This window comes from Muntiacus reevesi, chromosome 9 (assembly GCF_963930625.1).
Source record: "Muntiacus reevesi chromosome 9, mMunRee1.1, whole genome shotgun sequence".
NCBI lineage: Eukaryota > Metazoa > Chordata > Mammalia > Artiodactyla > Cervidae > Muntiacus > Muntiacus reevesi.
Genome location: NC_089257.1, coordinates 57,140,156 through 57,166,385, shown reverse-complemented (window position 1 = coordinate 57,166,385; position 26,230 = coordinate 57,140,156). Strand labels below are relative to the sequence as shown.

The window sequence follows — 26,230 nt, the reverse complement described above, 5'->3', positions numbered from 1 at the left end:
CATCTCTTCTGACATTCATCCTGCTGTGATTCCGTTGGGCCCACCTGAATAATCTAGGATCATCTCCCCACCACAAGATCCTGAACTTAATCACATCTGCAAAGCCCCTTTACCATGTAAGGGACACATTCAGAGGCTCCTGGCACTGATATGCGGATGTTTTAGGAGGACCGCTGCTCAGCCCACCACAGCTTCCTAGAAATAAGATGGCTGAGTCAAAGGGTATGTGCATTTTTAATGTAAATCAACATCTCATAATTGTATCAATGAACACCCATATCAGCACCATGGGTACTGGCTTCTTGAGTGCCACTGAGCAGTGTTGATTTAGGTTTGACATCCTCACCCTTTGCTATCTTCCCCCAGTACAGAGCAGGAAGCATGCTGGTTGGTGATTTGCTTCTTGTTAATCTTTCACTTGTGTCTTAGCCTAAAAGAGTTGGTTCCCCAGGAGGAAGCTAGGGGAACAGGACTGGGAGTTTTAGCCATAGGGTTGGGATGTGAGGTGGGTTTCCAGGTGAAGCAGGCAGGAGGGGGTACTTCGGTGGGGATGGAAACCCAGAAACACTGATTCCAGAGATCAGTGTGATCATCAGAATGTGTGGCCGCCTGTAAGTGTATAGTGAGGGTGGAGCAGGAGAAGTCGGGGTGACCTCCAGGGTCCTAAAATAGAGTCTTGTCTTCAGAGCTGAAATTCCTTCAGATTCAAAGCAAACCTGACACCTTCAGAGATGCTCAGAGGCCTGATGGCTTCCTGTGGTTTACTGGATATACAAACAGAACACAGATACAGGCGCAAAGAGGCTGCAGGAACAGCTGGGGACCATCCTGGCACAGGGTCCCGATACCAAGGGCGCCAGGGCAGCCACATGTTTCCAGACACACAGGGCAGTGCTAGGGTCAGAACACCCTCACGTTCATACCCTTTGGACCCAGCAGCACAAAGTGGCATGTGGTGGGGTGCGGAGGGACCGCCAGGCTGGCTTTAGGAAGGACGCTGTGGCTCAGACACCAGGCTCTGACATGCTCAGAGACGGCTACACACGCATCGGGCCTCACTTCCCACTGACCGTTGCTCTCCTACTGGCCAGCCTCATGAAGCAGAGAGCTGGGCACTGGCTGAGCTACGAAACCGACACCTGGGCTGCTCCAGAGACCACGTACTTGGAGAAAAGGCAAACGGCAGAGCTGGGGTCTGCTCTGGCAGACTGAAGGTATCATTAAACACCCTAAGGCCCTTGGAGGGATGGGCTGTCCAGCCACATGGGGCTGAGTGAAGCTGGACCCTCATGGAGGGTCCTCCCACCACACCTCACCAGAGCCAGCCCACCGGCCAGGGAGGCTGGTTCTGAGGGGTGAGAGTGGGGGTGAGTATGGCCCTGTTCTTCTAAATCCTTTTCTGAATTACAAGATCAATGACAGAATATCAAGGCTCCCCTCTCTGAGCTATGGGAAACGAAGCTCACTGAATGCACTCTTCAGTCTCTGGACCTGACCTCACAGATACTGGTGAGAGCACATGGGCTTGGGAGCCCACCCTCTTTGCTTTTGGGAAGCCCTCCTGGACAGCACTGTGCAGATCCGGGTCTTGCAATTGAAGCCCTCTTTCCTTTTACTGAGTTTGTGGTTCTTCCGTGGTCCAGAGGGCCAAGGAGGAGGATAAGCCATCAGATTCAGACTCTCTGCTAGGTCTTGGCTATAGCCTTGGTCCCAGCTTCTCAGGAAAGCTGTGTCCTCCTCCACCAACACTGCAGCCAGAGTCTCCAGTGACAGAGGGTCCTTCCCAGACCTCAAGCCAGGGACAGAGTTGAACTCCCTGAGCCCCAAGCTGTGGCACTCTCCCGTACGTGGAGGAGGGAGAGGCAGGATGGGCCAGTGTGGCCGGTTCTGGTCACTCTCTGTGCTCTGCCCACCATTCCACCTTCAGCACGCACCAGCTCTTCATACTTTTAGTGCCCACCCCCACCCTACACTAGGCCAGCCAGAGCAGACAGCGATCTGGCCAGCCCTGGCCCCCAGGCCTCAGGACCACTGGCAGGCACAGTCCGTGGGCTCCTGCAACGTGTAGGGCACCCAGGTGGCATTGGTGGCACAGAAGAGCTGTACGGAGCGCCGCTGCAGGCCCACCTCGCGGCAGCACTTGCAGAAGCGGGCGTAGGTGTTGATGTTGTAGTTGTAGATGCTGGCGGATGGGCACCTCCCATCACAGGACACTAGGTTCACCTGGAGACAGGCAGGCCAGTGAGGCAGCCTGTGTGTCTTCCTTCCCCCCAAAGCTCCCTCCATCCCCATTTTCGGTTTGCCCCCCCCCCACCCCCACCGTCTTGCCAGGGCCACGCACAGGGGTGTTGCTCCTGCATTCATTCTTGCGGATGGTCATGCGGATTGTCACCTTCTTGCAGGAGCGCCCATCCTCTTTACCTGGGGGGACAGGGTGAGTGAGGCAGCTACGGCTAAGGAGTGCTCCCGGGGCTGCAGGCTGGGCCAGACTGGGGGGTTAGTGTCATGCTGGAGGGCCCCTCCACCAGCATTAGTGCCCCACATTAGAGCCCCTCCCCATCAGAGGAAAAGCTTGTGACCCAGAGCCCCGGAAGGGGTTGGAGGAGGCAAGGCAGGGGAGATGGTGAGACAGAGAAGGATGCCTGAGACGGCCTGGGGGCTCTGGGCTAGGGAAGAGGAGGATCTGGGGACAAAGCAAGCTGCCCCTCTACCCAAGCCCCAACACCTGTCTCTAACCCATTGGTGACCCTGGGTGTGTATTCTCCCCTCTCTGAGCTTTTGTTCAAGCATTCAGATCTTGCAGTTTCCGGAGTGACTAGAAGCCCCAGTCCCTAGCATAGTCAATGCCTGCACACAGCAGGATCACTCGGTTTCCATAGCTATCAAACAAGACAGGCCCACCTCACATAGCCATCACACAGACACAAACTGATAAGCATGGACCATGCCTATCACGGCCCATGATAAACCTGCTTCCTGGAGCATGCTTCCCACAGACAACCAATCACATAGCTCATGCACACCCTCACCTGCTCAAATATTTCCTCGCCAAGGCCTTTCCCGATCCTCTTCTTGGAACGACAGCTTCTTCCCTCCACCCAACCTCCTTCCCTGATCCCTCCCTTCCCTATTTCTATCCAGGGCACTGTCACCATCCTGAGAGACAGATTTGAAATGATGCTCTTGACACATAAGCTTTAGGATCTTCTTTTGCACAGGCTCCTTCCACAATTTGTTATGAGTTCTCATTCTAAATAAATCTTCACTCTCATAACTCAATATTGATTTGTAAGCTTGGGATCCTTTTCTTAATGAAGCCTACCCCCAGCTGCATAAATTTCAACCCCCATAAAACCAGTCACATCCATCTTACTGTAATTTTACTTGCTATTCTGTCTCTCTTACTAAGCAGTATGGCTTCCCTTGTGGCTCAGCAGGTAAAAAAAATCCACCTGCAATGCAGGAGACCTGGGTTCAATCCCTGGGTTGGGAAGATCCCCTGGAGAAGGGAGAGGCTACCCACTCCAGTATTCTGGCCTGGAGAATTCCATAGACTGTATAGTCCATGGGGTCGCACAAAGTCAGACACGACTAAGCGACTCTCACACTTTCTTTCACTCTCCCACTAAACTTCATGAGACTGTTTCATTTTTGCTCTATCTACAGGGTCTAGAACAAGGCCTGGCATATTGGTGCTAAACAAATATTTGCCAGATGCATAGACTCCCTCTGTGATCCCAGGGTGCCCACAGGAAATGGGGTGGAATCCTCTCTTCTGGCCTCTGGGCTTCACCACAGTGGGTTTCTGACCACACCTGCTGGAGGTCTCCTAGGCAGAGCTAAGTTCACTTTTTCCTCCTTCTCTGCTCCCAGGAGGCAGAAGAACCAAGGGCTGTCCTGGCCATGGTGTCAGGGTCCTGGATTGAGACCAGCTGAGTGACCAGCGGGAGAAAACCAGTGGTGGCACTGGGCATTGGTGGGCATGTGCTGCCAGGAGAGCAGGCACTGCTGAAGCAACCCCATGCAAGCCGAGGGTGCAGTCCGCTACCCAGCATGCACTGCCAGCCTTAAGGCCTTTGCCAGCGGCAGGGAGCCGGGGCACCATGCTCCCCTCCCCCACCCCCAGGGCTTGGGGCCACCTAGCAATAGGGACATTGTCAGAAACAGCAATGCAGCTACACGCCTCCAGCCCCATGGGCTTCCGAGAGGAGTACCTGGGTGGCAGTGGACACTAACACGTGGAGGAGAGGCGGAGCTAATGGGGACCGCGGGAAACAGGGTCCCCGGGAAACCTGGGGAGAGGCACATGGGTCTCGGGTCACATGGAGCACCTGGGACATTCAGGGAATGAGATGTGCCAGGAAACAGAGGCACAGGGATCACAACAGAGTTGTGATCTCAGGGAACAGAGATCAGCCAATGAGGCATTGAGCTCAGTGTCCTTGGAATATTCTACATCCCTCCACGGGAGGGTCGGGGGTCCTGGGGGATGGGAGGTATAGAGTCAAAGGTCTTCAGGCTGATGGGAACACGCACACACAGGCAGCTGGGGCTCTGGGTTCCTGGGGTGGGGGTGAGGAAAGATGCTCAGAGCTCTCACTCAGACCTCATCAGGGAACCCGTGCGCCTGAGGCCCACCCAGGAGGCACCTCCAAGACAGGGCTCCTGAGCATAGGGAGAATTCACGTGGGGGCATCTGGGCTGGAGGTCATGGCAGGCCCAGAGGAGGCGGAGTAGCTGGGGAGTTACTGACTTCCTGGATCCAACATCCCAATGCCCCCCATCTCCAACAAGAAGCAGAGGCCTTTTACTGGGACAGGGATGTGAGCATGGCCCCTGCCCACCTACAGCCCTGCATCAGCTCTGTGAACCCCATGGTGGGGGTGTTATCCCTTCATCTACTCCCCCAGGAAGAGCCACCACCAGAGGTGCCAGGCCAGGAACCTGGCCCTCTGAGACCCAACATGATACCCTGTGCCCCCAACCAAAGCCCCCTCCACCCCGTACCCTGGCCTACATGTGCTCACTCACATGTCCTGCAGCATCCTTCCAAGGAGGGTACCACCGAGCCCCCAACCTAGAGGAAGAGGAGGAGAGGTGGGTGGGAGGCCCCATCCAGGCCAGGAGGCAAGATGCCAGCAAGAGGCACAAAGATTCTAAGAGTCTTGACTTGTTTCCTCCCATGACGCTCCAGGGCAGGAGTTCTAGGCCCTGTGGTCCAGCAGGCCCAGGCCAGAGCGGGAAAGGCCCCTGGGCTGGCCATCATCCGAGAGTCACAGAGTCTAACCTGACAGGTTGGGACACTGGATCTAAGACTGCCTCAGCCCCCGTGAGGCTGGAGGCTAGGTAGAGAGGGGGCAGGGTGCCAGGGCCTCCTGTCTGTGTGGTGGTAGCTCTCCTGATGTACTCTGCCCCCAGCACGGTCAGCCTGCTTAGTGTTTCCTGCACAGAGGGTCAGGGAAGGGAGTGACCCATGTGAGCTGGGCTCTATCTCAGCCTTGGATGAGATGCCTCTTTCCTCTGGACTTAGCTTTGCTATCGCTCGTGCTTGTGCTTCTGCTTGGTCGCTAAGTCGAATCCATGGACTGTAGCCCGCATCTTTCCATGGGATTCTCCAGGCAAGAATATTGGAGTGGGTTGCCACGCCCTTCTCCAGGGGATCTTCCAAACCCAGGGATCAAACTCACATCTCCTACTTGGCAGGAAGATTCTTTACCACTGAGCTACCAGGGAAGCCAATTCTCCCACCTCTAAAATGGGACAATGATCCCTGATAGCCCTTCTCCTCTACAGTGCAATGGATAAAATGGATGTGACAGTTCTTTGTAAATAAGTATGTGTGTATGAGTGTGGGTCTCAGTATATGTGTGTGATTTTTGTGATTTATGTGTGATTTTGCATATGTGTGCCTGTATGAATGAGAGAATGATTGGATGTGTGTAATGGTATTCTAGGTGAGACCAGAAATCTTTAAAAGCTCAATATTAATGTCAATATCCAGGAGTCTCTGGCAGAGGCATGGGTTGACGGTGGTCTGAATCAGGCTACATCAGGGGCACTGAGTGGGGCAGTGTGTGTATGGGACCTCTTGAGGGAGGTCACCATTATCTTCATTACCTCCACTGTAGTTTGGCTTCAGGTCAAACAACAGGGAGGGAACACAGCCCCACATCAACAGAAAATTGGATTAAAGATTTACTGAGCATGGCCCCGCTCATCAGAACAAGACCCAGTTTCCCCCTCCGTCAGTTTCTCCCATCAGGAAGCTTCCATAAGCCTCTTATCCTTCTCCATCAGAGGGCAGACAGACTGAAAACCACAGCCACAGAAAATGAACCAATCTGATCACATGGACCACAGCCTTGTCTAATTCAATGAAACTATGAGCCATGCCGTGTAGGGCCACCCAAGATTGACGGGTCATGGTGGAGAGTTCTGACAAAATGTGGTTCACTGGAGAAGGGAATGGTGAACCACTTCAGTATTCTTGCCTTGAGAACCCCATGAACAGAATGAAAAAGCAAAAAGATAGGATACTGAAAGATGAACTCCCCAGGTCAGTAGGTGCCCAATATGCTACTGGAGGTCAGTGGAGAAATAACTCTAGAGAGAATGAAGAGATGGAGCCAAAGCAAAAACAACACCCAGTTGTGGATGTGACTGGTGATGGAAGTAAAGTCTGATGCTATAAAGAGCAATTTTGCATCTGAACCTGGAATGTTAGATCCATGAAAAGTGAAAGAAAGTGAAGTTGCTCAGTCGTTTCCAACTCTTTGTGACCCCATGGACTGTAACCTACCAGGCTCCTCTGTCCATGGGATTTTCCAGGCAAGAGTACTGGAGTGGGTTGCCATTTTAATTCCATGAATCAAGGCAAATTGGAAGTGCTCAAATAGGAGATGACAAGAGTGTACGCTGACATTTTAGGAATCAGCGAACTAAAATGGACTGGAATGAGTGAATTTAACTCAGATGACCATTATGTCTACTACTGTGGGCAAGAATCCTTTAGAAAAAATGGAGCAGCCATCATAGTCAACAAAAGAGTCTGAAATGCAGTACTTGGATGCAATCTCAAAACCACTGAATGACACGTGTTCATTTCCAAGGCAAACCATTCAATATCACAGTAATCCAAGTCTACGCCCTGACCAGTAATGCTGAAGAAGCTGAAGTTGAATGGTTCAATGAAGACCTACAAGACCTTCTAGAACTAAAATCCAAAAAAGATGTCCTTTTCATTATAGGGGACTGAAATGCAAAAGTAGGAAGTCAACAAACACCTGGAATAACAGGCAAATTTGGCCTTGGAGTACAGAATGAAGCAGGGCAAAGGCAAATGAAGTTTTGCCAAGAGAACGCACTGGTCATAGCAAACACCCTCTTCCAACAACACAAGAGAAGACTCTACACATGGACATCACCAGATGGTCAACACCAAAATCAGATTGATTATATTCTTGGCAGCCAAAGATGGAGAAACTCTATACAGTCAGCAAAAACAAGACTGGGAGCTGACTGTGGCTCAGGCCATGAATTCCTTATTGCCAAATTCAGACTCAAATCGAAGAAAGTAGGGAAAACCACTAAACCATTCAGGTATGACCTAAATCAAATCCCTAACGATTATACAGTGGAAGTGAGAAATAGATTTAAGGGACTAGATCTGATAGACAGGGTGCCTGAAGAACTATGGACGGAGGTTTGTGACATTTTACAGGAGGCAGTGATCAAGACCATCCACAAGAAAAAGAAATGCAAAAAAGCAAAATGGCTGTCTGAGGAGGCCTTACAAATAGCTGAGAAAAGAAGAATAGCTAAAGGCAAAGGAGAAAAGGAAAGATATACCCATCTAAATGCAGAGTTCCACAAAATAGCAAGGAGAAATAAGAAAGCCTTCCTTAGTGATCAATGCAAAGAAATAGAGGAAAAAAATAGAATGGGAAAGACTAGAGATCTCTTCAAGAAAATTAGAGATACCAAGGAAACATTTCATGCAAAGATGTGCACAATAAAGGATAGAAAGGGTATGGAACTAACAGAAGCAGAAAATATTAAGAAGAGGTGGCAAGAATACACAGAAAAACTATACAAAAAAGATCTTCATGACCCAGATAAGCACAATGATGTGATTACTCACCTAGAGCCAGACATCCTGGAATGCAAAATCAACTGGGCCTTAAGAAGCATCACTTTGAACAAAGCTAGTGGAGGTGATGGAATTAGTTGTGCTATTTCAAATTCTAAAAGATGTTGTTGCTAAAGTGCTGCACTCAATATATCAGCAAATTTGGAAAACTGAGCAGTGGCCACAGGACCGGAAAAGGTCAGCTTTTGTTCCAATCCCAAAGAAAGGTAATACCAAAGAATGCTCAAACTACCACACTAGCAAAGTAATGCTCAAAATTCTCCAAGCCAGGCTTCAACAGTACATGAACTGAGAACTTCCAGGTCTTCAAACTGGATTTAGAAAAGGTGGAGGAACCAGAGATCAAATTGCCAACATCCGCTGGATCATAAAAAAAGCAAGAAAGTTCCAGAAAAAACATCTATTTATGCTTTACTGACTACACCAAAGCCTTTGACTGTGTGAATCACAACAAAACTGTGGAAAATTCTAAAAGAGATGGGAATACCAGACCATCCGACCTGCCTCCTGAGAAATCTGTATGCAGGTCAAGAAGCAACAGTTAGAACTGGACATGGAATAACAGACTGTTTCCAAATTGGGAAAGGAGTATGTCAAGGCTGTGTATTGTCACCCTGTTTATTTAACTTATATGCAGAGTACATCATGAGAAACGCTGGGCTGGATGAATCACAAGGTGGAATCAAGATTGCTGGGAGAAATATCAATAACCTCAGATATGCAGATGACACCACCCTCATGGCAGAAAGTGAAGTAGAACTAAAGAGCTTCTTGATGAAAGTGAAAGAGGAGAGTGAAAAAGTTGGCTTAAAACTCAACATTCAGAAAACTAAGATCATGGCACCTGGTCCCATCACTTCATGGCAGATAGATGGGGAAACAGTGGTAACAGTGGCTGACTTTATTTTTCTGGGCTTCAAAATCACTGCAGATGGTGAATGCAGTCATGAAATTAAAAGATGCTTGCTCCTTGGAAGAAAAGCCATGATCAACCTAGACAGCATATTAAAAAGCAGAGACATTACTTTGCCAACAAAGGTCCGTCTAGTCAAACCTATGGTTTTTCCAGTAGTCATGTATGGATGTGAGAGTTGGACCATAAAGAAAGTTGAGCGCTGAAGAATTGATGCTTTTGAACTGTGGTGTTGGAGAAGACTCTTGAGAGTCCCTTGGACTGCAAGGAGATCCAACCAGTCCATCCTAAAGGAAGTCAGTCCTGAATATAAATTGGAAGGACTGATGTTGAAACTGAAACTCCAATACTTTGGCCACCTGATGCGAAGAACTGACACACTGGAAAAGACGCTGATGCTGGGAAAGGTTGAAGGCAGGAGGAGAAGGGGATGACAAAGGATGAGATGGTTGGATGACATCACCGACTCTATGGACATGAGTTTGAGTAAGCTCCGGGAGTTGGTGATGGACAGGTAAGCCTGGCGTGCTGCAGTCCATGGGGTTGCAAAGAGTCAGACAGGACTGAGCGACTGAACTGAACTGAATGTCAGGAACTCTAATAACTCAACTATAGCCCTAAACCCTCCAGGAAATCCTTTCCCTTTAGGTGTGTACAGAATGACAGCTCTCCATGCTCGTACTGGACACCCACTAGCTCACTGCAGGACTGAACAATACATGTGTGTAGTGCATGTGTGCAAGTGTGCCTTGGTGTGTGGCATGCACACTGGCCTGCTGAGGTGTTAATGGCCCTGTGGCGTGTGTGGTGCCTGTGAGTGGCTGACTGCGGGTATTGGTGAGTATGTGAGTGTGCCGAGAATGTGTGGCAGGCAGTGTGTGTCTGTGTGCATCTGGACATGCTCGTGTGATGTGTGCAATGCAGTATGACAGGGTCAGAGCAAAGATACACGGAGAGATATGGAGTTAGGGTGGAGTCAAGGTGGCTGGACAGGTCCAGGTTCCAGGGAAGCCCTCCTTCCACACATCTCCACACCACAAGACACCCCTGCCCCTACCCACCAGCACCATAAGACAGACGGTACCCCTGGCTTCCAGCTGTGCTGCCGGGAGAGGCGGCTGGCACTGACCTTGGCACACTCGGTCTCGTTGAGTGGTGGGCAGCTGATGGGCGAGCGGACAAGCACGGCGCCCAGGGGTGTGCTGCTGCAGTGGTGGCGGGTGCAGTGTGCGATCCAGGACGCCCCGGGCTGGGGGGACAGAGGTGGGTGATGGGGACTTGGGGACGATGGCCCCAGTGAGCCGGTAGGGCACAGCTCTCAGGACAGGTGCCGCCCAGAACTTGGCTCTGCCCGGGACCTCATGTGGACCCAGTCCCGGGAGCTGGTCCTGGGTGTCCCAGGCAGGGACGCCTGCCCAGTCGTGCAGCTGGGGGCTGCTTACCAAGAACAGGGAGGTGGTGCCATTGGGGAAGGTGAAGAGGCAGGACACGTTCCTGCAGGAGCCGCAGCAGGCCGCCAGGTCCCTCGGGTGCTCATACTCCTGGTTCTGCAGGACAGGGCGGGATGCGATGGCCTCAGCCCCAGGGCCCGCCTCCACCCTCCCACACTCCCACTCTCTGCTTGTCCCTGAGTCCAGAAACCAGAGGAGGGGCGTGGAGATGGCTAGAAAGGAAACCCCAGCGTCCTTCTATGTCAAGTAGGAAGGCCGTCCTTATGTCTACCCTGAGCCTCCTTTCTTAGGGAGGCTCCCTTCTTAGACCCAGCCCCGGTGGACCAAGAGATGGCATTGCAGCTAATTAAGGGTGACAGTATTCATTCCAGAGAGACTTTCGTTCGGGTCCCAGTTCCTGGGGAAAGTCTGACAAACAGATGGACCTCCCTAAACTTCAGTTTTCTCATCTGAAAAATGGGAATAATTTCATCATCTTTTACTCGACTAATACTGATTCAGGCCTTACTAGAAGCCAGTTGCTGTCCTAGGTAATGGGCATATAGAAGCACTCAAATGGCAGCAACACAAAGACACAAACCAAGACGACAGCGAATGTGCCAGGCATGAGTAGGTGCTTGATAGATGTGTATTTTCTCTGTCACATGCCCACCCTCGCCAGGCCTGCACTCTTGCTGTTCCCCGCTGGCCTCAGCACTTTCCACAGGGGGTCTCGGAGGTCCCCCACCATGCCCACTCTCTAGACTCGTTCAAGGAGCTTGGGCGAGCTTGAAGGGCCCTGCTGACACCCAGGGCACGAGGGTCTGCAGGCCAGCCCCCCGGGCCCCAGCCTCCTCCCCCTACCGCCTCACAGTGGACGTCACACAGCACGGAGGTGGTGTTGATCTGGTAGAAGCTGGTCAGAGGGTCCAGCACGTCAGTGCAGCGGGAGGTGTGGCACACGCCGTCTGCTGAGAGCTCCACCACCGTCTGGCCTGGCTGCATCACCCCCAGCTCGCGACTCAGACACACGGGGGCCTTCACTGGATGGGCGAGCAGCGTGGTGACAGTCAGCGAGAGCCCAGCACCCCTGCCAGCCCCAAGCTGACTGGCCCAGCCCGGGATCACCCAACGCGCTCTACCTCCCCGGCTCCCCGCTCCCCACTCACCGCACTCATATTTGGCGCAGCCACACACGTTCTCCGCGCTGCGCATGAACGCCTCGTCCAGCTGGGACTTCTCCCACTGGGTGGGCAGAGGTGGTCAGCACCCCAGGGAGCGGGAGGCCCAGCCCCACCGTCGGGAGCAGCCTGCCACCTGGGGCCCTCTCTCTGTCAGTAGCTTCCTTGCAGTGGGTGGGGAGGGGGCTGGCGGGCCTGTGAGCTCGGTCACCCTCTTACAAAGATGCCCGGGTGGCTCCCAAGACTCCATCCTGAGGAGTTGCTCCCCAATGTCCTCTTCTGGGCCTCGGGCCTCTCCTGTCATCCTGAGCACTCACTGGCCATATCAGCAGGGCCCCTGAATGGCTGGTGGCCCAGAGCCCTGCTCTGCTCATACACTTTCCTTCCTCCTACCCCAGTTAAAAGGAGAAGAGGCCGGGATGAGGGAAAACATGAAAAGACATGAGGGCTGGGTAGGAGGAAGGGAATACTTATGATCCAGAAAATCATGTAAACAACATAACTTTAAACACAACTTTCCATTTCTTAAAGTATTTTCAACTTTTCTCAGTGGCCACGCAGCCTGATAGTTAAGGGCATGCTTTCTGAAATCAGATTTCCTGGGTTTCAATCCTGGCTCTGAGATTTACTAGCTACATTGCATTAACCTTAGTTTCATTTTTTGCACTGAGACAATCATAGACTCCACTTTGTTTGGGTTATCATGAGAATTAATATGATAATGTATATAAAGTCTAGTCAAAGCTATGGTTTTTCCAGTAGTCATGTATGGATGTGAGAGTTGAACTATAAAGAAAGCTGAGTGCTGAAGAATTGATGCTTTTGAACTGTGGTGTTAGAGAAGGCTCTTGAGAGTCCCTTGGACTGCAAGGAGATCCAACCAGTCTATCCTAAAGGAAATCAGTCCCAAATGCTAGGAAAGATCCTTCGTGGGGAGGAGAAGGGGACGACAGAGGATGAGATGGTTGGCTGGCATCACTGACTTGATGGACATGAGTTTGAGTAAGCTCCAGGAGTTGGTGACAGAAAGGGAAGCCTGGCATGCTGCAGTCCATGGGGTGGCAAAGAGTCAGACACAACTGAGCGACTGAACTGAACTGAACTAAAACATTAGTTACTGTCATGAGTATCACCATCATCCCCACCATCCCCGCCATCATCCCTACCACCACCACCACCATCAGTGTCTTCCTTGTGGCACTTAATCTTCACCACAACTCTGAACTATGATCAGACCCACTTTACAAGTGAGGGTACAATGCCCAGAGAGCAGAACTTGATACAAGAATGCTGACTTGCAATTCAAGGCTCATCGACCAGATGAAAGGAGTGGAGAAGGGAAAGAGAGGAATGAAAGCGGGGAGGAAGACCAGGGGGAGTGGGGAGGGGCAGGGTCTTCATACCAGATGGCACCGGGGCACTGGGATTGTGTCGCAGTCACATTCTGAAAAACAGGAGGGGCCAGGACCCACCTCACCAGAGATGTCCAAGTGGGAGCCCCCTAGGCCTCCAAGGTTCCTCACCACAGGTGCAGTCTCTCTTCTAGCTTCCCTCCATCCCCACATGGGGGCTGCAGCTCCCCTGGTTGGGCAGGTGGAGTGTGATGGGCCCATAATTGAATGTGCAGGGAGGATAAGCAGGTGGATGGATCAACCCCAGGTTCCCTTCCATCATCTGGGCTTCATCCCTCCCAGTGCTACAGAACCCACTGAGCAGAGCAGAGTGGGGCCTCTCCAAGAAGGACCATGGCAAGGGTGGAATTTCTGATCATCTGCATTTTCCAAAGTATACACTCAGCAAGCTGAGCTCTACCCTGAACCTTTGCTTGTGAGCAGGTCCAGTTCTAAGCTGCGAAGGAGCTGACTTCGGAGGCACCATTGCCTGTGACTTAAGGGCTCCACCAGCTCTGGCTTCAGGGGGAGGAGAAGTCAGGGTCACAGTGGCTGTGAAACATGCTTTGGAGTCATCCACTCATGCAGCAAATAGTTTTAAGCACCTATACGCTTAGATTTGTCTGTGCTTTGGGGACAAATCCGTGGATAAGACAAACTAAAATCCCTGTCTTCGTGAAGTTTACATTTTAGTGAGGCCTGGAAAAAGCAAGCAAAATACCCAGATGCAAAACAGAGTTTTTGATCTCTTTTGAAAACCATTTTTATATAAAGTTTGCTGGTATTCATTACTGATCACTGCCACTCCCCATCTGCTTCCCAAAAGGACTTCAGGTGAATTTGAACGAAATCATGAGTACTATCCGATGGCTGCAATAAAGATTTTTTTTTAAGGTGGAAAAGTTCCTTTTTGTAACACGGAAGTTGCTTATTTCCTTCTTTTATTCTGGGGAGACAAAAAAATGTCCAGCACTCAGGGAGCGGATGAAGCCAGGAGGACCATTCGGAGGCTTCCTTCCCTCTGGTGACTCTAGAGGAGGAGAACCTGAGCCAGGTGGACAGTGGTGGCCCCGCTCCCGCCTCCCCCAGGGGCCCTGGGTCTCCACCTTTGGGGAGGGCGCGTCTCTGTGCGGGGACTTACCACAGGACTTGTAGGGGCAGCAGCGCTCTGGGCTCCACACCTCCACCAGGGCCGTGCCCATGCCGCACTGCACATACGGGCAGCGGAAGCTCTCACACACTGCGCGGGAGGGGAGGCAGGGGACGCATCAGACACAGACTCCTTGGAGCTGGAATCCTCAGAAACACTTTGGCCAAGGAGGGGGTACCTCCTGGCCCCCCTGCGGCCCCCTCAGTGTCCTCAGACACCCTCTGGCATCCAGGGGCGAAGTATGGGCTCCTGAAGTCTCCCCATGGCACTATGTCAGGACAGCCTAGCTCTGCTCCAGGAGGTATTAGCGACACGACAATGGCAGGACCTTCAACTCGCTCAGCTGGGCCTCCCTCGTGGGATCCTGTGTCACCCTGAGACTAGTGCTCTGAGGGTAGTCAAGAACCAAGGGAAGCTCTCCGGATGGACAGTTCCTCTCTAAGAAGAACACAGCTCCTCCCATGCTGTGGAGACTTCCTCCTCTGGTAGCCCATCCCAGCCCCAGTCTGCTCTGCTTCAGCAGATGCCACATACACTCCAGGACTCACACTTCCCCTCGTCCTGCTCTTCAGCAGGACCCCTCTTAGTTTAGGATTCCCTGGCCATTCATTGAGAGACCAAGACAAGGAGGAGGGAATCCCTGGACACAACCTTCTGGTGGGGAGGGAAGGTGCCAGGGACAATGCTGAAGGTGAAAGACTGTAAAACTTATTTTATCTACTAAAAAAAATTTGGCACAGGTAAGAATTATTAATCAATATTTCAAAAACCTAAGAGGTGAAAGGTGAGAAGGACATTTGTATAATGTCTAAGTGATAGGTTACTTTCTGTTTGAAAGAAGAAATTTGTAAATGTAAGATGGACAGGTCACCATAATCCAGGGCTAGCAACCACAGAGTATGTGCCTCTTGGTGTGATGAAGCTCAAGAATAGTATAGATTTTTAGCTTGAATCCAAGAAGTCTTGGTTCTAATTTCCAGTTTATAGAAGCACAGAAGACAGAGGAGCAATGTAAACAGTTCCAAGAATATGCAACCAGGTAAATCCAGAAGTGGGACTTCCTGCTGGACCATAACCCAAACTCCACAATTTAGCACCGCATGGAAGAAAGGGCACTTACTTAGATTCAAAGACACTTAAGAGACATAATGTTAATGTGTGGGTCTGGCCGGGATCCTGGATTGGACAGACCAGGCAAATCATAGACTGGGTGTGATAGGACTTGAAAATGTATTAGCAAGAAAAGTAAAGGTCATTCACTGAAAATCTGGCTTAAAAAGAGCATGTATGGTATAAACTCAATTTGGTAAAACACATTTATATTGTATAAAGGCATGAAAAATATCTGGAAGAATATGTACTGAATTGGAGGATATTGACAATGGAATACCTGGGAGGTAGGAAAATTGTGTTTTCATTTTCTTGTCTTTACTTGGATTCAGTGCTTTCTACAAGACTAAGCGTTTTTGCAAGAAAAGTGTAGTGAAGACTGGGACAAGGTAATATCAATGGCCTCTGTTGATCGAGGGCGCTAGTGGTAAAGAACTCGTCTGCCAGTGCAGGAGACAGAAGAGACACAGGTTGGATCCCTGGTCGGGAAGGTCCCTTGGAGGAGGGCATGGCAATCTGCGCCAGTATTCTTGCCTGGAGTATCCCATGGACAGAGGAGCCTGGTGGGCTATATAGTCCACAGGGTTGCAAAGAGTCAGAAATGGCTAAAGCGACAGCACGCACTATATACCGAGCACCATTATATGAAGGTAGTATGTACACAGCACACACTTCATGTGTATTATCTCTAATCTTCACAATATCCCCTTGAGGCACATACTATTATCAGCATTTTGCAAATGAGAAACCTTGGCTCAGAGAAGTCACAGCTAGTAAGTGACTGGCACTCAGAACAGTGACTGGCTCCATACCACTGTACTCACTCCACATTACTCGAGTCCTTCTTGAGAAACATGAGAGGGAAGCTGAGAAGGAGACATGAGGTGAGAGGCTGAAGAGGATGGAGGAGAGGAAAGATGCTGACCCTCTGCTCAGATGAGCTTTGTAAACACTTTGTGACAAGCGGCCTCAGAGCCCCTGGGTGCAGCTAGCTTGGTCAGGTACAGCTGGGCCTTTGGGGGAACTCTCCTCCATGGGAACCTGGATTGCTTCAAAGGTGGTTCTAGAAATGATCCCATGGGGGCTGCCCTTGGGGTATCCTGGCAGAGACCCCTCCCCTACACTGCTCTATGCCAGTGTGGTCCAGCTCACCTTTCTCCTAGAGGGGAAAGTAATTTTTGTAAATTAATTTGTATTTAAATTTAACCCTTTTATTAATGTTCATCCAATAGATTTGCTTAAAGTCGATGATACTGGCTGTACTATGACTATGCTTATTAGGTATTATTGTATACAGTAATACATTAAGGTATATTCTATATACATAGAGGTGCTATGTCTTATAAAAATATCAGAAAGGGCCCCCTTTGATTTATCTTTACAAAATAACAGGGCTTCAGAGGCTTCAGAATGCAGCCTTGTGTAGGGACTATGGGAACAGTGGCAGAGACCCTGAGGCAGGGGCCCTGGGTCAGCCAGAGAAAGAGGACTGTGGATCCAGGCTGGGTGGGTGGGAGTGGCCTAAGCATTTGTACCTCAACCCAGGCTCTTGGGGGCCTCCATGGAGGGGACAGGGACCTTCTTTAGGAAGCCTCAGAGCCATTTATGTGACAGCCCAGACCCTCGCCATTCGGCCCAGCTTCCTCAGGTGGGGCCTCCTTCCGTGGCTTCCCCAGAGGCCACCATCTGGGGGGTCCTCGCTGCCCCCTGTTGAATGCCCATGGGTCCCAGAGTGAGGACTTTGTGACGGTCCCCAGAGCTCCCTCCAGCCCTGGCCCCCACGTCCTGCAGGACTCACCGCATTGGTACAGAGGACAGCAGAGCTCCGTGGTGTTCCTGTCCACCGTGAGCGCCTCCCCTTCCTGACACTCGGGGATGGGATCCGGACAGTCTCCACAGGCTGCGGGGAGAGAGGGGCCACCCCTGTCACAGGCGGTCCTGGTGCCGGGGAGGGCAGTCCAGAGCAGGTGGTCGTGGGAAGCGCCTAGACCGCAGGTGTGACAGGAGCCAGACTCATAGCGTTACCAAACCAAACTTGGGTCTGCTCGCCTGCTCGCAGGAAAGCCAATCTAAAGACACCCGGTTGTGGTGAAGGAAAGTGCCGTGATTATTGCAGGCACCAAGCAAGGAATTCGAGTCTGAGCATTAACTGCCTGTTCTTACAGTCTTCCCTGGTGGCTCAGGCAGTAAAGAATCTGACTGCAACGAGAAAGACCTGGGTTAGATCCCTGTGGCAGAAAGATCCCCTGGAGAAAGAAATGGCAACCCAATCCAGTATTCTTGCCTGGAAAATCCCAAAGACAGAGAAGCCTGGCGGGCTTGGGATCGCCAAGAGTCAGACACAACTGAAGGACTAACGCTTTCTTTCTCCTTGCTTGGAGCCTGCAATAAAGGCTGCACTTTGCTTCACCACAACCTGGAGTCAGTAAGTGGGCTTTACTGCGGGCAGGTGAGGAGACCCAAGTTTGGCTTGGTAACAGGAGCAGTGTGCCTTAGTCCCACGTGACCCATCCTGCAGTTAGAACCGGGAAGTTCTCCCTCACCGCCACCTAAGTTCTTTTACTGAACAAGCACCCATGTTCCCGAGCTCCGTAATGTACAGCTTGAAGCGGTGGTGGTTTCCTCCTACACTTCTTCCTGGACAGGGGTCTCACCCTTCGCCCTGTGCCCCTTTCACCCGAAGATCCCCACCCTTGCCTCCCAGCCACCCAGGGGAGCAGGGGTGAGGGAGGCGGTGGCGGTGATCCGGGCGGGTCTACTGCCATCGGAGGGCACATCTACCCACCACAAAAGTAGGAGATGCAACACGAGTCCCCCAGGCGGCCCGCGATCAGGATCTGGTCCTGGCGGCAGCTGGGGACCTGCACTGCCTCACACAGGTCGGGGTCACACTCTGGGGGAAACAGAATTTCGGGGTTGGGAGCAGACCCTGCGTGGCCATGTCGGGGCCCCCACCCGAGCCCTGCTTTCATTTCCAGCCAGAACCCAGTCATTCCCAGAGCTAGCCATGCTCCCCGCCCCTGGGTGATAGGTGTCCCAGGCCCTCCCAGCCCCACCCTGGGCCTCTCACCACAGCTGTAGCTGGGGCAGCAGGAGTCCTCCTGGAAGTGGGTGAGGAGCCGGTGGCTGGGGCTGCAGGTGGGGGCGAGGCCCTCACACAGGGTCTGGTTACACACTGCCCGGGGGCCGCAGGGCCTGTCACCTGGAGGCCGGGGCTCCCCCCAGCCGCCAGCACTGCCCGGCCCCGGGACACCTGACCCCCAGCACCTCCCCCAGGACCCAGGACCCATGTCCCTGGAGAAGGCCCCTGAGGGTCACGTAGGGTTCAGGACTGAGACAGAAGAGCCATCAGAGTTAACATTCATCCAGCGGGCCATGTGCGGCTGTAGTTCTACTAGATCAGATTAAACTTCTATAATCCTCACAACAACCCAGAAAGTGGGTACTGTTATCAGCCTCATGTTACAGGAGAATGGAGCTCATGTTAAATGGTCTGCTGGGGCCACAAGGCTGCAAGGTGGTGGAGGAAGCGTCCACCAGGCTGCCTGGCTCCAAGCACACGTCATTAAGTCCTGCCCCACGCTGACTCAGAAGGCACAGCTCCCCTCAACCCCCAGGGTCCTCCACTCTCCCCAACACGCCCCCACAAGACACTCTCATTTCCCCAGGCCTTATCCTATCCATCAAGGTCAAGGAGCAGAGCTGCAGTCTTTTAACCATCTAACAATGGAGGTCTAAGGGTGGGACTCACCACAAACCGTCCCCAGGCAGCAGGGGTCCTCGGTGGGCTGCAGCAGGGCCACCTCCCCAAAGCGCGGGCAACTTTCAGGGCGGGGGCCGGGGCAGACCCGGTCCACCGGGACGATCGTGTCTGGAGCTTGGCACTGGTGCTGGCAGCAGCCACTGAGGGAGCTGTTCCAAGTCTCCCCCAGGGCCCGTGGCATGCCTGTGCTGTCTGTGCAGGCTGCAGTGGGCATGGCGAAGTGCCAGGGACTGAGGAGAGTGGAAAGACCCAGACCATCCCAGGCCAGACCCTCCCTGGGAAACTGACCACCCCCAGGGCAGACCTGGAGGGATGCAGGGGGCCTCGCCGTGGGCATAGGAGGGCGAAGGAGGCTCTGGGGTCTACCAGACTCCAGAGCAGACTCCCTCTGCCCGGGGAGGGGAGGGACTTACCGCACTTCTCCTCGGGGATGCAGAGCCCGGAGTGGCGCCGGTGCAGGATGGTGCCCTCGGAGCAGACGCAGCCCTCGCCCAGCACCTGGCACTGCTCTGGGTCCAGCGGGCCCAGCATCCCATCCTGGCATGTCGTGGGGGGCTCGCAGGCTGACACACATGCCTGGTATGTAGAATCGCTGGAGCACAGGAAGGCTGCAGGGACACGGCAGTGGGCGCCAGGCCCGGCTCAGACCCCAGGAGGGTGAGCAGGGGGCTCATCTGTGCCCCAGCAGAGAGTATTAATTCAACGGGGTTTAGTGCATTGCCGCCTCCCTCTAGATCAGGAGCTAGCAAAGCACGGTCCACAGACCAAATCCAGCCTCTACCCAGTTTTGCAAATAAAGTTTTATTGAAACATAGGCATGCCCATTCACTTACTATTGTATCTGGCTGCTTCTGTACTATAAGAGCAGAGCTGAGCAATTGTGACAGAGACAACTAAAAGTCTCAACTATTTGCTAGCTGGTCCTTTACAGAAAACATTTGCCAACATCTTGCTGTAGATCAGTGCTTCCTTGACTGTAAAAACTAGATCTTACATTGTGGTCCAATATACACTCGCACATAAACAGTGGCCCTTAAGCCTTACTGCAAAAGGGAGCTTTTGCAACGACCCCACCCCAGACCAATTAAATTAGCATTTCTCACTGTGGGGCCCAAGCATGAATACTTTTTGAAGTTCCCTGAGTGATTTCAAAAGGTAGCTGGGATTAAGAATCAGTGATACATTGTAACAAAAAACCTTTTTTCACAAAACAATACTTAATCTTTCCAGGTGTAGTACACACTAGTGTTTTCTTTTTTTTTCCTAATTCTATTGCATTTTTAAATGTTGATGCTAACCCCCAAATTAGTAGGTATGCCGATTTCATACCCACTGACTTGGGATCTACAGTCTGAAAAACACTGTACGTGTCTGACTCTTTGTGACCCCATGTACCGTAGCCCACTATACTTCTCTGACCATGGGATTTCCCAGGCAAGAATACTGGAGTGGACTGCCCTTTCCTCCACCAGGGGATCTCCCCAACCCAGGGATCAAACCCATATATTCTGCAGCTCCAGCACTGGCACGTGAATTCTTTACCACTGAGCCACCTGGGAAGCCCCTGAAAAACACTACCTTAGATAAGCTTGTCTTCATCTTTTGCCTGTCATATTATAGATGTGACCTTCCTTTGAGCTGTCTCCAGCCTTTCTGGATGTGTTCATATTTACAAATCAAACTACTCTAGGCTGGTCCACTCCACCTACCCCACCAGTGCAAACCTAATGGGGGGTGTAGAGGAACAGCTCTCACATCCATCCTCAGCGAAGGAGAGGAGAGATCGAAAGGGAAAGACAACCAAAAACTAAGAGAGAAGGACTAATATTTACTGGATGGAAACATGTGATGGGCCTGTGCAAGGCACTTTGTATACATTATCTCATGTCGCCTTCAAAACAACACTCAAGGGACTGCCCCCATTTTACAGATGAGGCAAGGAAACAAAGAAACTAAATAGTAAACTAATAATATTTATTTGATGTGTTCATATAAATTAAAATAAAGTTAAAATTTTAAATTTGTTAGTAGTTTATAGATTTATTTAGAAAATATTTGTAAACCTATTAATTAATATTCATTAGTGAATGAATGAATAATTGAACCTGGGAAAGCCCAGACCTGGACTCAGGTCTGTTAGCTTTTCTGCCCCTCTAACAAGGGTGAGGGGTGAGAGCAACAGAAGGCACGGAGGAGACCCCGGGGTGCCCTACCTTCGCCGCCTCCCTTCCCCCTCCCCTCCCCGACAACTCACGGCAGTAGTCGGAGCGCCGCCACTCGATGCATACGTGGAACTTGTGGCACATGGCCACGTACACGGTCAGGGCCACGCAGGGCTGCTGCACATATTTGGTGTCCCGGATCCATAGGTCACAGAACGACTCCGGGGAGACCTGGGCCGTGTATCAGATGGTGCTGCCACTCCAAACCCCCACATGCCAGGGCTCAGCCCCTCCCAGCCTGGCCCAGAGGCAGCAAGGAGCTTCTGCAGGCTCCCAACCCATCCCAAGATCACCACCTCTGGGGAGTTCGCCCTCTGCAGACAGGAGCTGCTGTTCTCAGCCCAGGGGGTCCCCCCTGCTGAAGTCCAGTGACACCTACAAAGCGGTGGCAGGCGCTGAACGTGCGGTTGGACACCATGCGAAGGCAGGGCGAGCAGTCGGCCGTGGCACAGCTGTCTGGGCGGAAGCGGGTCTGGCCAACTGAGGTCAGGGAGCTGGGCACCTGCCAGCTATCCAGAAAGGGAGCGGGGTCTTCGGCCTCACCCACCACAGAGCCGTCCTTCAGGGTGAGGTCATTGGCCGCATCCCCATCACAGACACCTGAAAGCGGCAGAATTACCCCAGCGGCCACAGTAACCTCTACCACTCCCAGCTCCCCAGCTGTCACACTGAACATTCCTCACAATAACTCTTTGAGGCTGGTATTACTGCTATCCCCATTTTATAGATGAGAGAAATACAACACAGAGAAGTCAAGAAACTCCCTGTGGAAGAAACTGTCTTTGTGTAGGAAATACACATCAGAGTACCTAGGGATAAAGGGACCCATGTCACAAACATCTTTTCAAATGGTTCAGAAAAAAATGCATTTATATAAACTGCATATGCATAGAGAACTGAATATATAAAATGAATATATACATATATAATGCATATTTACATATACACATGCATATATACACACATACAAGGAGAGAGAAAGAAAGAGAAGCAAATGGACAAAATGTGAACACTTAGTAAATCTGGGTAAAAAGTACATGGGAGTTTCTTATACTAGTTTTGCAACTTCTAAGTTTAACACTATATCAAAATTAAAAATTACTCCAAAAAATCTGCTTTAGTAGAGATTGCTAGCTAATTATAGCACCTGTCTCCTTTTCCTCCTGGACGATCCGCTAGCCTACTTCTCCCAGGCTCTCTTGTGGCTAGCAAGACCATGTGATGAGTCCCCCACCAATGGAACATGAGTGAAGGTGATGGGTGCCACTTCCAGGCTGGATGCATAAAATTTGTCCAATTCTTTGCCTTTCTGTGCAGTTGGAAGCTTGTGTTGAAAATGGCAGGGCCACGGGTTGGAAGGAATCTCCATTTTAGGGAACTTATGTGTGCAAGAAATAAACCTCTACTGTGGTAAGGGACTGAGATGGGGCTCAAGTTCATCTGTCACAGCTTCTAACATGACCTTAGCCTCCAGCTTCATCTCTCACAATCTAGGCTTTGAACACACACTTCCCTGCCCTTGTCTTCTGTCTGAAACATGTTCTCTGAAGTCCTTCCTTCACATGCCCTTCAGATGCATGGTTCCTGACCTTCCCAATTCTGTGTGACAGGTTCAGTTTTACAGGTCTATCTTGCTTTCTGAGTGCAAAGATTCATTTTCCTTTATAGTCTCACTCTTTAAATATTTCCCCAAGTTGTCTAGCAGGTGCCCAAGACACCAAGTGTTAGTTTGGACAAAATAGAGATAAATTAGCTGACTTCTGCTCTGATACCTCTAGCCACTAATTTCATGAATATAAAGCATAATTTAACACAACATCCTCAGATTTTTATCAAGAGTCCCAATGGTCAGATTTTTGGTGTCTTGGCATTGAGTCATGGAAGGGAGTCAAAAAGGCATCATAGGGAGAAGCTGGCCCACCAGAGGCTGACTACAGCACCCTTCACCAGTCATAAACAGTGGAAGGAAGAAATGGTGAGAAAGGATGGCAGAGGAGGGGCTGATGGTAGTGGAAGGGTGTGTGCCTGTGCATGTGTGTGTGTGTGTAAGAAAAGATGGTTATATCAGTAGGAATGGAAGCTTCATAAGACACACTTTGCCTGTTTTGCCTACTCCCTAGTGGCTGATACTCAGAAAACATGTGGTGCACAAATGAGAGAATGAGCAGGGTGCAGACAGACATGTGTTAGTGCATATGTAGAAGGCATTTTGACAGAGTGTGAATGAATAAAATGGGTGCAGATTTATGGATGGAGGGCATACAAGTATGTGTGTTTAATTATTCCTGTGTCATCCATCATTATAACCATGGCAGTCTGTCATGGGGTGTCTTATGGGGGTCCTTCTGTATCTGCAAGGAGCAGCAGTTCACGTTTAGACTCCTGTACCCCTTTTTCTTATCAAAATACATCCAGGGTCTTAGGGAAAGCTCTCTGTAATCACGCTATGGTCTGAACAGCACTAGTTCTGTGTTGTGGCAGCTCTGCTGTGTGATCTTAGGCAAGCCACTTAACCTCTCTGAGTCCCCTTTCTTCCTTAGTTCAATGGCTATCCTTAAAGGCTATTGTGTGGATAACCTGGAATAAGTGAGATCAGAGTGTGGAAGTGCTTTGTGAAGTGCCCAGGCGTATGCAGACAGGGGGGGTTATCTGGTATTAGGAGGCTGTCAGGGAAACTGACAGACCATCTCGGCTGAAACGACAACTGGCTGAGGCCAGAGCCCTGCACCATCTCCCGGCTGGCAATTTCAGCCCCAGGACATAAGACATTAGGTCTCTGCTCCAGTGGCTCCGCTGGTCCCACCTCTGGCACGGCACTCTGTCCCGGCTTTCCCTGTTTCAGGGGAACTGGTGTCTGGGGACAGAAGTGGACCAAGGAGTCATCTCCTTCCACTAGCTGGGTCCCCTCTCACCGCATAGGCCACGGCCCTGGGCCTCGCTGGCTCTGCTGGCCTCCAGGATCATGAGTCCCGAGCTGTGGAGCCACTGGATCTGGATGTGTGACGGCGTCTGGATCATGTACATGTGGCCTGTGTCCTCAATTCTGAACCCGTGCCAGCTCACAGGGGGCCACACGGGCTGTGAGTCCACAGACACCTTGTGAGGAGGGGGGTGTTCAGCGTGAGCACAGCTTGTCTGCGTGTCCATTCATCCCTCCACCCATCTACCCAACTAGCAGTTATTAAAAATCTGCTGTGTGACAGGCTCTGTTTCAAGTACATGCAGCCAAGATACAGTCTAAGGAGGCATAGAAAAATTCTGAAATCATTTTTAAGAACACAAAACAATGAAACAAATGCAATAGCCAGAGGCAGGCAATTTCTATATGCCCAAATATGCCCAAATCCTGAGCCCTTCTTTCCTGATCCTGCTCAGGTCATTTCTTCTAGGACAAGCTCAGACATTTAGCTTCTCAGTCACGTCTGACTCTTCATGATTCCATGGGCTGTGGCCCACCAAGCTCCTCTGTTCATGGGATTTTTTTCCAGGCAAGAATACTGGAGTGGGTTGCCATTTCCTCCTCCAGGGAATCTTTTTGACCCAGGAATCAAACCCACATCTCCTATGTCTCCTTCATTGCAAGCAGATTCTTTACAAACACTGAGCCATGGGGGAAGTCCTTTTATTCTGGGAGATTTTCCCTAAATTTCCAGCCCCTAGGTTGGGTACTCCTTCTCTGGGGTCTCCCCAGATTTGTGCTGGCCTTTAAGACAGATTTGTTCCTTCATCATGACCCTCAGGGCACTATGAGCTTCTTAAAGGCAGAAACTATGTCTAGTCACTCACCCCTTTGAATCTCCAGCACCTGCCTTGAGGCCTGACATAAACTGGGGGCTCAAGCATGTTTGTTAAATATGCAACACTTTAAACTCAAAGCTACAACTCCTGTTACATACAGACAAGGTTAAATTTGTATGTATTATGGATTCTCAGTTTTACTCTGTAGAAATAGGAGATGAAAAGATTAGGATTTTAAAATATTTATAATGACTTTATACTCTCTCACCCAAGCATCACTGTTTTATTAATCACTTAGCAAATTATCCAGTGCATAAACTGTTGTGCTGCATAGAGGGAGTCCCAGCCCAGCAGTCAGAAAACTTTAACCTTGGGCAAGTCCCTGGCTCTCTCTTATCCTGAACCTTTTGAGCTGTACAGATAGTGCCATGAACTCCACAATCCTGAAGCATGTGGAACAAAACCCAGGGAGTATTATGCTAAAGTCTAAGCAGTAGGTTTTTCTGAGAGCCTCACAAGGCATGGACCTTGTGTTCAATATTCATGAGCAGATTCTACTAAGAGGGCTGCAGGTCTTGCCTCAGGAAGAGGTGGGGAGGGGGTGGGGGCTCCGGGACCTGAGGAGGAGTAAGCCCAGCTCACTCTCCCACTGGGAGGAGCAAAAGCAGGGTCCTTGGGGAGGGTACCCCACATGGGGGGGTGCTGTGGTCAGGCATTGGCCTCCTTGACAGAGGTGGGCTTAATGGGAAGCCAATGCAGCTTAAATTCAGGGCTCCTTGCTTAGACAGTCCCCTTCTTGGAAGAGCCCCTAGTAGTGTGTTCACCTGGCCTTCTAGTTTTGTAAAAATTGCAAAAGTGAGATATTGGATTGGCCAAAAAGTTCATTTGGGTCTTTCTGTCACATCTTCTTACAGAAAAACCTGAATGAAGTTTTTGGTCAATCCAATATTTTAACCACAATCATTTAAGGCTACTGTCTCTTGCCATTTCACTTCTTTTCAGTTCCTCCCCTGACATTAGAGTGGTCACAAATATCCTAATGAAAATCACCTCCAAGTATATCTAATTTTGCATTACTTTTTCAGAGGGTCCCTCCCCACCTTTATCCCAAGTTATGAATAAGCTTCAAAGCCCCTCCTGCCCCTCCCCTGATTGCTGCCCTGACCTGTGGGCTGGCTCCCTG

At 50.9% G+C, this 26,230-nt stretch overlaps 1 protein-coding gene across 1 annotated transcript in view; it reads right to left on the bottom strand.

Moving 5' to 3' along the window:
* Window positions 1–235: 235 nt before the first annotated feature.
* The window catches only part of OTOG (otogelin), an 84,213-nt gene continuing 58,218 nt past the window's right edge, over window positions 236–26,230 (bottom strand). The window contains exons 40-56 of the mRNA XM_065945204.1: window positions 24,222–24,405; window positions 21,689–21,909; window positions 21,342–21,480; window positions 19,501–19,695; window positions 19,076–19,288; window positions 18,395–18,499; window positions 18,110–18,217; window positions 17,123–17,224; window positions 14,206–14,304; window positions 13,077–13,117; window positions 11,662–11,737; window positions 11,357–11,535; window positions 10,505–10,609; window positions 10,192–10,311; window positions 5,032–5,077; window positions 2,342–2,421; window positions 236–2,223 (exon numbers count right to left, since the gene is read on the bottom strand). Of these exons, the coding sequence (XP_065801276.1) occupies window positions 2,023–2,223; window positions 2,342–2,421; window positions 5,032–5,077; window positions 10,192–10,311; window positions 10,505–10,609; window positions 11,357–11,535; window positions 11,662–11,737; window positions 13,077–13,117; window positions 14,206–14,304; window positions 17,123–17,224; window positions 18,110–18,217; window positions 18,395–18,499; window positions 19,076–19,288; window positions 19,501–19,695; window positions 21,342–21,480; window positions 21,689–21,909; window positions 24,222–24,405 (2,214 nt within the window). The 3' untranslated portion in view covers window positions 236–2,022. The remainder of the gene's footprint in view (window positions 2,224–2,341; window positions 2,422–5,031; window positions 5,078–10,191; window positions 10,312–10,504; window positions 10,610–11,356; window positions 11,536–11,661; window positions 11,738–13,076; window positions 13,118–14,205; window positions 14,305–17,122; window positions 17,225–18,109; window positions 18,218–18,394; window positions 18,500–19,075; window positions 19,289–19,500; window positions 19,696–21,341; window positions 21,481–21,688; window positions 21,910–24,221; window positions 24,406–26,230) is intronic.